This window comes from Eubalaena glacialis, chromosome 3 (assembly GCF_028564815.1).
Source record: "Eubalaena glacialis isolate mEubGla1 chromosome 3, mEubGla1.1.hap2.+ XY, whole genome shotgun sequence".
Taxonomy (NCBI): Eukaryota; Metazoa; Chordata; class Mammalia; order Artiodactyla; family Balaenidae; genus Eubalaena; species Eubalaena glacialis.
Genome location: NC_083718.1, coordinates 134,644,010 through 134,659,733, shown reverse-complemented (window position 1 = coordinate 134,659,733; position 15,724 = coordinate 134,644,010). Strand labels below are relative to the sequence as shown.

The 15,724-nt window shown below is 36.4% G+C and overlaps 1 protein-coding gene across 2 annotated transcripts in view; it reads left to right on the top strand.

Moving 5' to 3' along the window:
* LRRC7 (leucine rich repeat containing 7) overlaps positions 1-15,724 on the top strand; it is a 384,748-nt gene that overhangs the window by 203,834 nt on the left and 165,190 nt on the right. For both annotated transcript variants that reach the window (XM_061186459.1, XM_061186458.1), the window contains exon 7: positions 1,558-1,621. In XM_061186459.1, the coding sequence (XP_061042442.1) occupies positions 1,558-1,621 (64 nt within the window). The remainder of the gene's footprint in view (positions 1-1,557; positions 1,622-15,724) is intronic.

Sequence of the window (15,724 nt, the reverse complement as noted above, 5' to 3'; positions counted from 1 at the left end):
TACTCAAACTCAAAGCCAAAGTCTTGAGCTATAAGACCCCATATTTTCTAACTCCCCACTATCATCTCTTTACTTCTCCTGTCCCTCAGTCTACTTCAGCCACACTGGTTACCTAGGATGTCTTCAAGCAAGCAACGTGTCCCTGCTTCAGAGTCTAGGCACTAGGATGGTCCTTCATTTCCTTTAAGCACTGGCTCAAATTTCTTCTCAGTGAGACCTGATTACCCTATTAAAAATTGCAGTCATGTTATATGAATTCTTCCTATCTTCCTCCTCTTCTTAAGTGTTCTTCATAGCACTTATAACCTTCTAGTATATTATTTTATTTTACTTAATTGTTTTATTTATTGTCATTATCATCTCCACTGGAATGTAAAATACTTTCGAGGAGGAATTTTTGTTTCTTTTCATCCAGTGCTATTCCCCAGACCCCAGAAGATTGTCTAGCACATAATAATCTTTCAATAATAGTTGCTGAGTGAAGAAAGAGTACACACATTTTTTTGCATTTCTGAGTGCCTGACAGAGTCTGAATTACAGTAGTATTTCATTTGCTACTCATAAAAGCACTATAAGATAATTACTACATGAATTTTAAAGATGAAGGAACAAAAATATTTTGAGACTTGAGTCAACAATGCCTCCAGAATTTCTGTATAGTCAAGACTTGGAGACAGCATTCTGGTTAGTAGGGAGATAAAAAACTTGAAAATCAGAAAAATGCTCTTTTCTTATGTTGTATGTTATACTTGAGAATGGTTTGGTAAATGCTGATTGCACCTGACATGTGCTAAGGTATGTCTAATCTTTGGCACCAACTCTTGCCCAAGGTTTAAGGTTGTTCAAAGCTGCAGCATCATTCAAGCCAATATGTTTAGGAGACAATGAGTACAAAAGTTAGGGTTAGGGGATTAAGAGATACAAACTACTATGTATAAAATAAATGAGCTACAAGGATATAAAGTACAACACAAGGAATATAGCCAATATTTTATAATAATTATAAATGAAATATAACCTTTAAAAATTGTGAATCACTGTGTTGTACCTCTGAAGCTTACATAATAATATAAATCAACTATACCTCAATAAAAGAAGGAAAAAAAGTTTTTCTATGACAGAACTTCATTTAAGGAAGTGAAAAATGACAAGATTGATGATGAATTTGTGGCCATATTGTGGAATTTTAGAATGCTTTACTAAGAATTGGGTTTATCCGTTGGTTTCCAAACCTGTGGGGATTCTTAAAAATATGGATTTTGGAGCCCCAATCGGTACCTCCTATTGGTATAGATTTTTAACAAGCTTCCCAGATTTTCGTTAAGCAGCCAGGCCAGAACTCCATCCATAGACTGGCATTTGGAAACATGGTAAGCTACTAAGGGTTCTCAGGCAGCAGTTTGCATATGTTACTGTGTATTTGCAACTTACTTCTCCCTAAAAAATACCCCCGTATCTGTACACCCAGGTAAATCTGATAGGGAGGTGGGTGGAATGTCTTTTGGAGCAATGTGTCATGCACTGCCTCACAATAATATTTTTCTCCATCTGTTATAGGTCAATGCACAAACTGGCCCAGTTGGAAAGACTTGACCTAGGCAATAATGAATTCAGTGAGCTGGTAAGCGAATGCATTTTCTAAATTTGATAAATCTATCCCAGGGGATTATTTCTTTTGCTCTGTCTTTATAACCCCAGGCATTAAATCATCAGGTGCACATTTACATTTGCTAAATTTAAAAATGAAATAAAATCTGGAATTAAAGTGATTGTTTATCTATATAGTAAGCTACAGGGAACTGAATAATATTAGGATGAACTTTAAAAAGCGGGGGTACGGATAGGCAGATGCAAATTGTCAGTTTTGAGCACCACCTATATAGCAGGCACCATGTTCAGAGTGTTATATATGTTGCCTCATTTAATCCCGATTTGCCATGTTGCCATGTTAACTTTATGGAAACAAGCTCAAAGTGGTCACTGACTTACATAGCTTTTATGTGGTTGAACAGGAATTAAACCAAGACCTGATTAACTCAAAGTCCATACCTTGAAGACTTCTGCTTTGGCTGCTTAATGGGCATAGCATGAGAGGAGTGGTCAATGGCCTTTTATTTCCAGTTGTACTGAAAGTGTCTTTCTAGTGAACATATGTTATGACCTCACTGCCAGCAAAATTGACAGAATTTTGACTACTCCTTTTAGGCTTAAGTTTTCTTTAAATGTTCCTGAAAACCAAAATCTCAAATGCAAATTAGAAAGAAAATACTCTTTTACCAGCAGACCCAGCCTGTTTTACTCAGAGGTCTTCCACTTGAACATCTTCAAATTTCAAAAATCAATTCACCTAAATTGTATTTTAACAATTTTTAAATTAAAACATTTAAATGAGTAAACAGCTTTTCTTTTGCAGCTATGTTACTAGCTACATGACCTTGTGAAAATGACTTAACCTCTCTAAGCCTCATTTTCCTTTTCTATAAAATGGAGATTATAATGGTTCCTCCCCTCCAAGGTTTGTAGGAGAATTAAATAAAAAAATGTACAGGGCCTGGAAAAAGCGATTCTCAGTAAATGCCAGTGTATAGGGGTGATAGGGTATAATTCACACTACAATTTGAATGTGCAAAAGAATTAACTTGTTTTACTTTGACCATAACTAATTTGATCATTGTCCCAACCTTTATCAGCTCTTTATTGAGGGTAAAAACTGACTTTTATTCTTCTATGATTAGAAGTTAAATCTAATTTTAGAAGTTACATGGTTCCTTTAGGTTGTGTTCACCTTCCCTGCATAGAAATTCTCTGTAACCTCTTGCCTTCCCCTGCTTGTCTCCTTAAGATGGAATTTGAGTGAGTACGAAGGAAGGTACATATCTTTCTGACATGAGGAAAAGACACCCCCTGGCCTCAGGCTGGGTTTCAGAAGTGCTGGCCTCTGGGCTGATGTCTGCAGCTGATACTGCCTCCTGTGTTAAATCTGCAATTCTGAACCTGCCGTTGGTTCTTTGGGATCAGACAATACCCCCTGGGAGCATTGGCCATCTTCCTCTTGCTGGCAGTGCCATCACCCAGTTATCATTGCATATACATGCATAAGTCTCTGCCCTGTCTTCCCTCCAGCACCATGCTTGGAAGTCCATCCCCGATTTCTGTTGTGAAGGAACCTCACCAGCCATAACCTTAATAGTGACGCCATAGCAAGTCTACAGGCTCTGAGAGTCCAAATGATACGCAAACTGAAAGAGGTCCATTAAAAACAAACTTCAGAGCTTCCTTCTGCCTGCTGCATCACACCGCCAAGCTTGCTCTGCTTTGGATGCACCCAACTTTGTTATAGGGCAGCTGGCAAGGTGGCCTCAACACAGTAGAGCAAAATGACCCAGTACATAGTTTAATGCACCTCTGGCATTTTTAAAGGAGATATTTATTAGTGTAGGTAGAGAGAGAGGTAAAGGTGGTGAATAACAGCGGCAAAACTAGTTTATATTGGTAGTTTTTTAAATTAGTTGTTAAGAAGTTAGGATCTACCCATGATTCTATGAAGACATGTAGCTTGGCCTAGTAACTGAAAGAACATGGACAATGGATTCAGACGACTGAGGTATAACTTTCAACTCCATCACTGGCTAGCTGGGTACCTTTGGGTCTATAGCTCACTCCCTATCCTCAGCTTCCTCTTCAATAAAATAAGGGTATCAAACCCATATATCTCACAGACTTTTTGAAAGAATTTCATGCAAGAGAATCTATAATAAACACTTAATGTATGTTTCAAATGAATTTCAATTCCGTCAGGTATATAATTTTGCAAGCCTTTTGTATGGATACTTTGCGAATCAATATTTTACTATAAATATTTGCATTGACAAAGTTGTATAGGGCCTGTTTATTTTTTGAAAATAAGCTTACTAAAAGTAAATTTTAAATACACATATTTTGACTTATGCTTCTGATGTCTAAGAAATCATCATCTGAGCACAAACATTTTTTACTTTTGAACTCCCAATATTTTATGCTTGTCACAAAGTTAAGTCTCTTAAATTTTTTTTTGCATTTCTACTGGGGTGCTTTATTTGATAATAGTTATTTGGCGGGGTTGGGGGGAGTATAATTCTGGAACTTCACATTTCTAATGTTATTTACTTTTAATCAAATATTTGAATTTTATTCATCATATGTGTGGGACTAGCTGTTATTTCTCTGACAGTAGCAATTTTTAATGTGAAAATAAGAGAATTTGCTCTGATAAGAGGCCTCTAGAAACAAGATCATATGAAGGAAAGGGAATTAAATTCCAATCTGTAGCTAGATATTGACACCTAGGAGATTACTGTTAGATGATTCATTTTGTGTGTCATGGTAAAGAGACAGATGTGAAGAGATGGCAGTAAGTAAAAAAAAAAAAAAAATGAGAATGAGAATGAGAAAACCTAATGAAGAGAACAGAAGTCTACTTGCTAGAGAAGCAATGTACATATCCCAAATAAGGTTTGAAGTAGAAATATCTACTTATGGATGCTTTCGTAACAATAAAAAATTGTAAATAAAAGAAATTATCTTATGTTTCTACAGGAATAACCACTAGAAGATACTAGACAAAGTTCTGGGAACATAATAGATTCTTAAAACTTTTTTTGTGTGTGCTTCTTTCATGGCTTTTTTATCATATAAAATTAATAAATGTTCATTTAAAATTATTAGAAAGTTAAAAGAAGTATAAAGATAATAGTAAAAGTAATCTGTGACCTCATCCCCATATATAATCATTATTAATATTTTTGGTATATTCTTTCTCCCTTCCCCCATTTTCTTTTAATGAGGTCAAATGAGCATTATTTGGAGCCTGGTCAGAGATGGGACACTAGTAGGTTTATGTGTGCAGTTGGATAGCATCAATCCTTAAAAATCCTCTGTACACTCTATGTAGTACATTCTTCACACTGTTACAATAATTAGTAACATCCCAATGTCATGGAATGGTCAGGGACCCTAAAACATATTCAGTGATTATCTTGGGGCCCAAAAGCTGTATGGTAGGATTATATTTCAGGTATATATATATTTATCCAATGAACTACGAATTGCTATTTGTCCTGAACTGGTGCAGGAAATAATGGAGCCCCAAAGCAAACCACCATGAGCCAGAATACTGGAAAATGGAGCAGATTGAGTAGCAGAGCCCCGAGGAGATAGGATGGATCCAGTAATAGTATGAGGTCATGGTTGACCATCCCCCAAAACTAGCTCCACCTTCCAGCTCTTTTACGTCCTTTCTTCATCCCCCCCTTGCCTCAAAAGGAGAGGACTGTGGCATACAGGAAAATGTCACTTAGAGCCCCCAAAAACTCTGCTATGGGAACCTTCATCAAAAGAGTCAGTCATAAGAAGCAAAATAAGGAAGCTTTTCGGCAAGCCAGAAAGAGAAAATTGCTCAGCTCAGAGGAGGCTAACAGCAGACTGGGAAATGGTCTGTGTATGCCTTAGAGTCCATGATCATGATATAACGATGATCATGACCTTCTATATAAACTATATTCAGTTCCATCCTGTCAGGGGTATTTTTTACATCTGTGCTCATGCATGAGGTTGGTATACATTATTCTTGCGTACTTTATCCGTGGGTTCCTGTTTTTCATCAGTTTTGAAAAATTAACTGTCCTTATCTCCTCAAATGTTGCCTTTTAACTGTATCTTCTGTCTCTCCTGCTGGAATTTGGATTAAATATGAATATGAGTGATTTTGAAATAAGTGATTTTGAAATACCATTTTATTAATTATTTCGTAAGTTTTTTTCTGGAAAAGTAATCAGATAAAGGGTAATTTTAAAATATCTATTTCATGTCCTTAAAGAAAGTCTTCCTGCCTCTGCACCTAAAATTAGCCAGGATTCATTCTCCAGAGTTTGAGGCATCAGGATGAGATCATTTTAAGAGTATTTTCAACTCTTTGAGCTACTTAATGTGTCAGTTACTGACAGAGATATTTCTAAACTACAGACCATTCAAATTCTAGATTAAAGAAAAAAACATGGATTTTAAAAAACAAAACACCTAAATGACAGCAACAAAAATATTTAAAGAGTAAAAAATATATATTTTTCTGTGATAAAAAAACATTTTTTAAACACATGTAAAGATGGATTGAATTTAAAAGTTCAGAGAATTCATCAGGAAATGAGTAGCATCATTTTTGTTTTGTTTTGTTTTTTTATTTTTGGCTGTGTTGGATCTTCATTGCTGTGAGCTAACTTTCTCGAGTTGCGGCGAGCGGGGGCTACTCTTCCTTGCGGTGCACAGACTTCTCATTGCGGTGGCTTCTCGTTGCAGAGCACAGGCTCTAGGCGCATGGGCTTCAGTAGTTGCAGCACGCGGGCTCAGTAGTTGTGGTGCGTGGGCTCTAGAGCACAGGCTCAGTAGTTGTGGCACACGGGCTTAGTTGCTCCGCAACATGTGGGATCCTCCCGGACCAGGGCTCGAACCCGTGTCCCCTGCATTGGCAGGCGGATTCTTAACCACTGCTCCACCAGGGAAGTCCCAGTAACATCGTTTTAACTATCTAATATTTGAAACAGTATGTCAAACCGTCTTTATAAAAAGATTTCATAAATTCAGCTATCCATGGACTGTATTAGAGGATTTATATTCTATAGAGCTTCTTTATAGAAAAGCTTAAAAAATAGCCTGCACTCTACAAGTCACTATTTTAAATGCTTAATAAGGCTGCAGATCACACTAAGCAAGAATTTCTAATCTCAATATTCAAACTGAATTTGTTTCTGTTGACTTTTTTCGGTTTATTTCATAGAATCAAACAAAAATTTCAAATGGATAAATCAAGTAAAGAATGGAGTCACTCTGAGCAAAATAACGGAGAAGAAATGCCAGTAGTTGTATAGACTATCTGTTTGGTTTTATAAATAATACGGATGTGTTTTCATAGAAATTTGAAACAGTTGAGTGCTGTTTTAACTTGTAATTTAAATTGATTAGAATTAAATTAAACTTTACCAGTAGCGTAACAGCCAATGATTTCAACTCCCTAGTTTGCCCAAGGTGTGCTCATTTTTAATTACCTAGGATGCATGTATACTGGGGCAAGCATTATATTTACATATCCGGTAATTTCCTTTATAGATAATTACAATGTAGGTTTGCCACACCTACTAATAAAATTTTGTTAATTATTCTTCAAGTAAAGCTTATAAGAAAGAGCAGAGTAATAAAAATACAATTTGTCATCTTATAACAGGCCATCCCATTTTCAGGGAAGATATTTAAAACATCCTAATTAGTAACGCTTCCATTTCCTGCATTTGTAAAACTACTGAGGCCATAGATTGTGTGTGCGTGTATACACATATAGAATTTATATAGATCACAGACATTGCCAGAGGTTATCAATATATCAAGAGAAACTTGAGAAATGAAACTAATTTTTTAAATGATTGGAGACACATCAGTTTCTGTATCAGTCAAGGTCCAGGCAGGGGGTAGAAACTATATCAAGTATTTAACAAAGAAAGTTTAATATAAGGAATGGTTAATCATGTACTAGAAAACTGGAAAGACAGAAAGGGAACTCTGAAGGACCACAGATGTACTAACTCTAGGAAGCAGCTACCACCTCTAGCTTAGGGGACAAATGGAAGATGGTAATGTAAGGAATTATGAAAATTTGAAGCTGCCACTCAGACCTCTAAATAGGGGCACCAGTCAGCTGATGACTTCAAGGAGCTAATAAGGCTAGTTCTAATTGTGTGGAAAAAATATAAGCTGAAAACAACTGCTGTTGCTGGAGTTTAGTGTCACTGCAAGGAGCAGTGCTGCTGTTGAGATACTAAATGCCCAGGAAGTAAGTAGAATGAGCAAGTCCCTTCTGCCTTCTCTAGCCTCCCAGCCCTCTCCAGTACACCCAGTCGTCAGGGCCTGATGCAGAGTCATCTATCAAAAAAGAAATGTAGTTAACCTCAGAATTACGAAGTAGAATATTAGAAAAGTGGGCCACAGCTAAAACACAGTAGCTTAAACATTTAAAATAAAACAAATGCTTATTTTTGCCAACTCAATTTTGGCATCATTTTCTCCAGAAAGTTTTCCCAGCCCCTAGCAGAGTACCGACTCCCAACTGGCTCGTGATAAATGTTTCTAATGAATGAATGAATCATTTGACTTTAAAAGTGAACAGTTAAGTCAATTCTCTTCATCAGAATCGTGCCTACATAAATTGAAATTTTTTAATTCAAGCTAAGCAATTATAGAGGTGGAGGAAATGCTTTAGCTTATATGAAAAGCAATCATTCCATAATTAGCTATCCTTTGAGGAATCAATTTCAATTCACTTTAAAACATACTTCTAAATGAGTTTCTCCATGAAACTTTAAAGTACAAAATTTAGAACTGTGACCAATAAATAAAACTGTATTTCCACCAACTCTGGAATTTGAAAAGAATCCTTGATGAATCATTCAATTAAAATGTATTTTATGTCTGAAAATAATTATGGAGTTTTTTTTAAACAGGATGATCAAACTGGGGTCTCCACTTTTATAGGTGCAACATCTGTTGACCAAGGGCTTTAAAAAGCAATTTCCAATGTTGCACATACAAAAAAAAAACAAAACCTCATTTCTTTGCTTTTAAACTTTCCTTTTCCTAGCAATAAAATAAGTTATCTTGGCCTCTGTTTTCAAAGGAAGCAGTTTTTCTCTCATTGCCATTTCTTATTATTGCAATAAAACTGGGTACTATAAATGAAATTAACTAGCTCTGTTTCCCTTTCCATAAATAGATTTTTCTAAGAATGGCATATACCTTAATGTAGTCAAGTGCCATGGTGATTCTGTCAATAGTGTCAACAAGAGAAGTTAAAGAAAAAAGAAATGCTCTCTGATTGAACCAGGGAAAATTATGTGAAATAAGAGTACAAATTTATAACCAACACTTTACAAGGAAAATAAGTGTATTATGCAATCATGGAGTAAACCCAAGAATATTCTTGTGTTGTGAATAGGGATTGTGAATCATCCAAAAACTAACAAAAACTGTATTTAAAGTAATCAAATTCAAAATGACATCTTCCTCATTGATATGCTGAAACGTATACTCTCTGGATGTATTATCTGAAATTGAATCAATAAAAATTTATTTGATTTCAGGTTTCACAACAAACCAAACCCAGAAGACAATGAAAATGCTAAGGAGAAATATAAAGAAAGGGAGATGGAGAGAAAGAGAGAGAGACAGTGTGTGTGTGGGTGTGTGGGTCTGGGTGTGTGTGTATGCATGTATGGAGAGTGTAATTGTTAGGGTGGCCAGGGAAGCTTTACTCAGCAGGTGACATTTTAGCAAAAACCTAAAGAAGGCGAGGGAGTGAATCATGCTAATATGTGGGTGGAAGATCGTTCTAAACAGAGGGAACAGGAAGTATAAGCACCTGACATGAAAGCAAGCCTGACTTGTGGACAGCAAGAAGACTAGAAGGTCTGGAGGAGGGTAAGTGAGAAGAGTAGGTGATAAGTTAATTTGGGGAGTTTGGAGGTAGTTGCACAGGCAGAGGTAGAATCCTGTAAGACATTTCAAAGATTTTGGCTTTTACTCTGAGTAAAGTGGAAGCCCTCTGGAAGGTTTTGAACAGGTAGAACCCATGGTCTGACTTACATTGTTATGTTACATTACACTACATTTGGTTACAGTATGTTACCTTAATTACCCTGCATTACATGACATTACCAGGATCACTTTGAATGCTGTGTTGAGGATGAATGGAAAGTGGGTCAAAGTGGAGTCAAAGAGACCAGTTAGGAAGTTATTGCAATAATATAGGCAAGAAATGGTAGTGTCCTGGAATGGGGTAGTAGCAGTGGAGGTGGTGAGAAGGATTGATTTCTGGGTAAATATTAAAGATATAGCCAGAAGTAGGATCTGAACTTGTAAATTACAGACACCTTCTTTCAAAAAATAATACAAAATTAGGAATGCATAATTAAGTACAAAAGTGAATGTTTACTTAAGATAAAAAAAGAAACTATGAATTTTAAATTACAAATTAAAATTAATAGAATACAATTTGAAAAGCTGACAAATGTCATAAACATCATTAAATCCAGAAAAATAACATAATAGCACACATCTGTGATACTCTTTTTTCCCCCTACATGTTGGCCTCATGCTCTTTGACAGTCTGTTCACATGACAAATATTTTGTAGTATCATTTTCTACGGCGATAATAGAAAAATAATCCAGTCTTTCCTCTACCATGGTTTTTATTCCTGATAATTTGGAAACATCTGTTTCATCTTTACAATTTTTCATTGATACAGCTTGTAAAACTTTAGGATTGCCAAATTTGGGAAAACCTCTGACTCCCTACATTTCAAGCCTTGTTCCTCTTCCTCCACCTACACCCTGAGAACCAAAGGACATATTCATGTCGCAACACTTTCCTTGGCCCTGTACCTTCATGTCATGAGGGTCAGGGGAATTGACACAACGAACAAAGTATTTCTGGAAGCCATTTCTACTCTAGATGGCTAACAACAGGTTAACTACATGGAGACATGATTGCAAACCATGTAAATATATTCCATTAAATCTATACTAAAGGTATTCCCATGTAACTTCCTTTTATCTGTCTCCCCAAAATGCCTGTGGCCATTCCATCACCACATGACATGAGAGAAATTGCAACATAGTGGAAGTCAGGGTAGAAATTATAGTTAAAAGATCTTAATTTTACCTAGCATTTCAGGCCTAGGCACATACCTGTACTCCTTTCTTATTGCTGATCTGTAGCAAATGACCACAGACTTAATGGCTTAAAACAACACAGATTTATCATCTCACAGTCCTGGAGGTCAGAAGTCCTAAAATCAAAGTGTCATCAGGGCTTTGATCCTTCTAGAGACTTCATGAGAGAATCTGTTCCTTAACGTTTTCCAGCTCCTAGAGGCTACCTCATTCCTTGGCTAGTGACACCTTTCTCACATTACTTCAATCTCTGTGTCTGTCGTTATGTCTCCTACTTTGATTTTATTTCTATCATTGCATCTCTTTCTCTGTCTTCTCCAACTCCCCTGTCTCCCTCATGTAAGTACCTTTGTGATTACTTTGGGACCACTGACATAATCCAGGATAATCTCTCTTTCTCAATATCTTTAATCATATCTGCAGATTCTCTTTTATCCTGTAAGGTAGAATATTCACAGGTTCAGGGGTCAGGACATGGACATCTTTGAAAGCCCATTGTTTAGCCTACCAGTAAGGTCCCTGTCCCCAAAGATTCATGTCTAACCACTTGAAAATGCATCCACCCCAACTCAAGTTCTCCAAAATTCTCACTCATTACAAAATCAACTCATGTACAAAATTCTCATCTAAATCTCATCAGCTCAAAAGTCCCAAATTTCATCATGTAAAGCATCTAAGTTAGGCATAGGTAAGGTTCTGTATACAATCTATCCTGGGTCCAAATCACCTTCCATCTGTAGACCTGTAAAACTAGAAAACAGTCAATCTGCTTCCAAAATATGATTGTGCAATAGGCATAGGATAACAGTTACAGAGATTCCCATGCAGAACGGGAAAAAAAAATGGAAGGACAAAAGTAGTCTACACTCAAAACCAATATCAAAATTCACCCAGGCAAACTCCATGAGGTTTCAAGGACAGGGAATAAACTCTGTGGCTCAAGACTCATTGCTCTGTGCCTTTGGCTTTACCCTCTGCATCATTCTTCCTTTTCCTGGTAGGAAAGCAAGGTTTGCAGCTGAGTAGATTTATCAGCCTGTTTCCTGCTTATAGAATTTTAGGAGTCTGGCAGTCTTCTTTTATTTTGTCCTCTCTCTATTCCTTTCAGTCCATGCTGGCAGTGTTTCTGTTGATACAACAGTCTAAAGAGCCTTGTGGGTCTCCCGTTTATATCTTGAAGATTTCTCCACTGCACAAGAGGTTCCTCACAGATCTTTCCTGGATAATCTCATCTCTATTCCTGGCTTCTTCTAAGATGTCTAACAGGTTCCATGAAACACCTACCTAAGCACTTTGATCCTTACAAGGCACTTTAATCCTTAGAAAAGTTTGCCCAGGCACACCCTGACTTTATTTCTAGAGCACACTTTCCTGGTAGTGAATCTCCTAATTTTAGCATTTTTTTGTAGTCTGAATAGGATGAACATTTCCCAAGTCAAGTCCTGGTTTCTTTTTGCTTAATAGTTCTTTCAATTTACTCTTTCCTCTTGTATTTTACTACAAACAGCAAGTAGAAATCAGGCCATACCTTCAAAATTTTGCTTGGAAATCTCTTCAGCTAAATATCAAATTAACCTCATACAAGTTATGCTTTCCACTTAAGTGTATGATACAATTCAGCTACTGTATAACAAAGGTCCCCTTTACTCCATTTTCCATGTTAACATGTTCCTCATTTCCTTCCAAGCCCTCATTAGTAGTGAGGGCTTAGAGTCCACATTGCTACCAGCAGTCTTTTCATGATCATTTAGGTGTTCTCTAAGAAGATACAGATTTTCTGTACCATGCTCTTCACTTCATTCTGAGTCCTCCTTAGCAGAGATTCATTACCATCCTTATTTCTACTAGCAGTATGTTCAAGGCAATCTAGGCTTTTTCGATCATACATTTTTAGCTAGAATTTTTCCAGCTCTGTTCACTACCCAGTTCCAAAGCCACTTCTGCATTTTTAGGTATTTGTTGCAGCAGTAACCCACTTCCAAGTTCCAAAATACGATTCCTATGGTTGAATTGTAACAAATTATGACAAATTTGGTGGCTTAAAACAATACATATAACACAACACAACACAAAATTATTATTTTAAAGTTCTGTAGGTGTCATCAGGGCTGTGTTCTTTCTGGAGGCTCTAGAGAAGTAACGATTTTCTCTCCTTTTTCAGCTTCTAGAAGCCACTTGCATTCCTATGCTCACAGCCCCTTCTTTGCATCACTTCAACTTCTCTTCTGTCATGACATCTCCTTCTCTGCCTTCTCTGAACTTCTTATCTTCCTCATAAGGACACTTGTGATTACATTGGGACACTCAAGATAATCTCTCCATCTCAAGATCCTTAAATTAATCATATCTTCAAAGTCTCTTTGTCCATGTAAGGTAATATATTCACAGGCCCTGGGGAGTAGGATGTGCATATCTGTGGAGAGCCAACACAATATTCACCCAACCACACTACCCAAGAGAATTTAAAACATATATCCACACAAAAACTTGTACATGAATATTCATAGCAGCATATTCATAATAGCCAAAAAGTAGAAAGAAAATCCAAATGTCCATTAACTGATAAATGGATAAACACGATGCAGTATATCCATACAATGGAATAATATTTGGAAATAACAAAGAATTAAGGACTGATATAGATGAACTTTGAAAACATCATGCTAAATGAAAGAAGCTAGAAACAAAAGCCATGTGTTATATGATTACAGCTATATGAACGGTTCAGAATAGACAAATTCACAGAGACAGAAAGTAGATTAGTAGTTGCAGGGTCTGGGGAGGAGGGAAGAATGGAAAGAATGAGTATGGGTTTTTTTGGAAGAGGGGGGTGATGAAAATGATCTAGAATTATATAGTTATGGTAGTCGAACAACTTTTTAAGTATTCTAAAAATCACTCAGTTTTATATTCTAAAAGGGTAAAATGTATCATATGTGAATTATGTTTTAATTTTTTAACCTTAAAAAAGATTTGTGCATATTGCACAAAAACATATGGCCATGTGAACACTTTGCCAGGCTGCCTCCCAGGATCTGGAAAGGAGTTCATGCAAGTAAGGGGCCTGAAAGTTTGAACTTCATTAAGTTTAGAGGAAACCTGCCTCTCAGTAGACGCAATAGGATTTGTTGACAGATGGGATGTCAGGGATGAGAGGGAGAGTAGTTAAGGATGAGTTTAAGATTTGAGACTAAGCAACTGAAAGATGACATTTCTACTTCTGAGTAGAATACTATACAAGATGCAGGGGTTTTGTTTGTTTGCTTGTTTGATTGTGGCAAAAAAAAAGTGCATAACATGAGATTTAACCTCTTAACAAGTTTTTAAGTATTCAGTACAGTATTTTTAACTATAAGCTTCTTTAATTTGAATGTCCACTTCCTTCCCCAGATTTGGGAAGTTTTCAACCATTATTTCTTTAACTAAGCTTTCTGCCCTTGTCTCTCTTTTCTTCTTCTAGAATTTTCATAGTGCATATATTGATACATTTTACAGTATCCCATAAGTCCCTTGAGCTTTCTTCATTCGTTTTTATTCTTTTTCCTTTTTCTCCTCTGATTGCATAATTTCAAATGTCTCATCTTTTCTTCTGCTTGATCCAGTCAACTGTTGAATAATCCTAGTGAATTTTCCAGTTCGGCTACAGTGTTTTTCAGCTCAAAAGTTTCTGGGTTTTTTAATTAATTTTCTACTCGTTTTTTCATGTATCATTTTCCTAAGTTTGTTGAACATTTTTATGATGGGTATTTTGAATTCTTTTTCAGGTAATCCATGTGTCTCTATTTCTTTAGTGTTGGTTTTTGGAGATTTATTTTGTTCCTTTCTTTGGGCCATTCCCTGTTTCTTAATGTTCTATGACACTTTATTTTGGTGTCTGCACATTTGAAAAACACCTACATTTCCCATTTTGTACAGACTAGCTTTGTATAGGGGAGGACCTTTACCAATCAGCCAACTAGATATTCTAAGGACAAGAGATGTAATTTTAGAGGGAAATATCAGTTTTATTCTGGAAATCTTAAGTTTGATATGCCTATTATGTATCCAAATGGAGATGTTAAGAAGGCTGTTAACCAAGAGTCTGGGCAGAAGTTCAGGCCAGATCAATACATTTAAGAAATACCAGTATAGGGAATTCCCTGGAGGTCCAGTGGTTAGGACTCTGTGCTTTCACTGCTGAGGCCCAGGTTCAATCCCTGGTTGGGGAACTAAGATCCTGCAAGCTGTGCAGTGAAGCCAAAAAAAAAGAAAGAAAGAAAGAAATACAAGTATACATGTACAATTTAAAATTATGAGGCTACAGCAATCCCACTACTGGGCATATACCCAGAGAAAACCATAATTCAAAAAGACACATGCACCCGAATGTTCATTGCAGCACTATTTACAATAGCCAGGTCATGGAAGCAACCTAAATGCCCATCAACAGACAAATGGATAAAGAAGTTGTGGTACATATATACAATGGAATATTACTCAGCCATAAAAAGGAACGAAATTGAGTCATTTGTTGAGACGTGGATGGATCTAGAGACTGTCATACAGAGTGAAGCAAGCCAGAAAGAGAAAAACAAATATCGTATATTAACGCATGTATGTGGAACCTAGAAAAATGGTACAGATGAGCCGGTTTGCAGGGCAGAAGTTGAGACACAGATGTAGAGAACAGACGTATGGACACCAAGGGGGGAAAACTGCGGTGGGGTGGGGATGGTGGTGTGCTGAATTGGGCGATTGGGATTGACATGTATACACTGATGTGTATAAAATTGATGACTAATAAGAACCTGCAGTATAAACAAACAAACAAACAAAACAACTAATACTAAACTTTCATTGGGTTATTTGTATGGAAATATGTTAATATAAATGTTTCAGACATTACATGAAATTTCTAAAAATCTTATATGTTCTGGTATAATGTTATAAGTCATAATCCTAGTTATTACTTTAAAATGTATATCTCAGAAATAA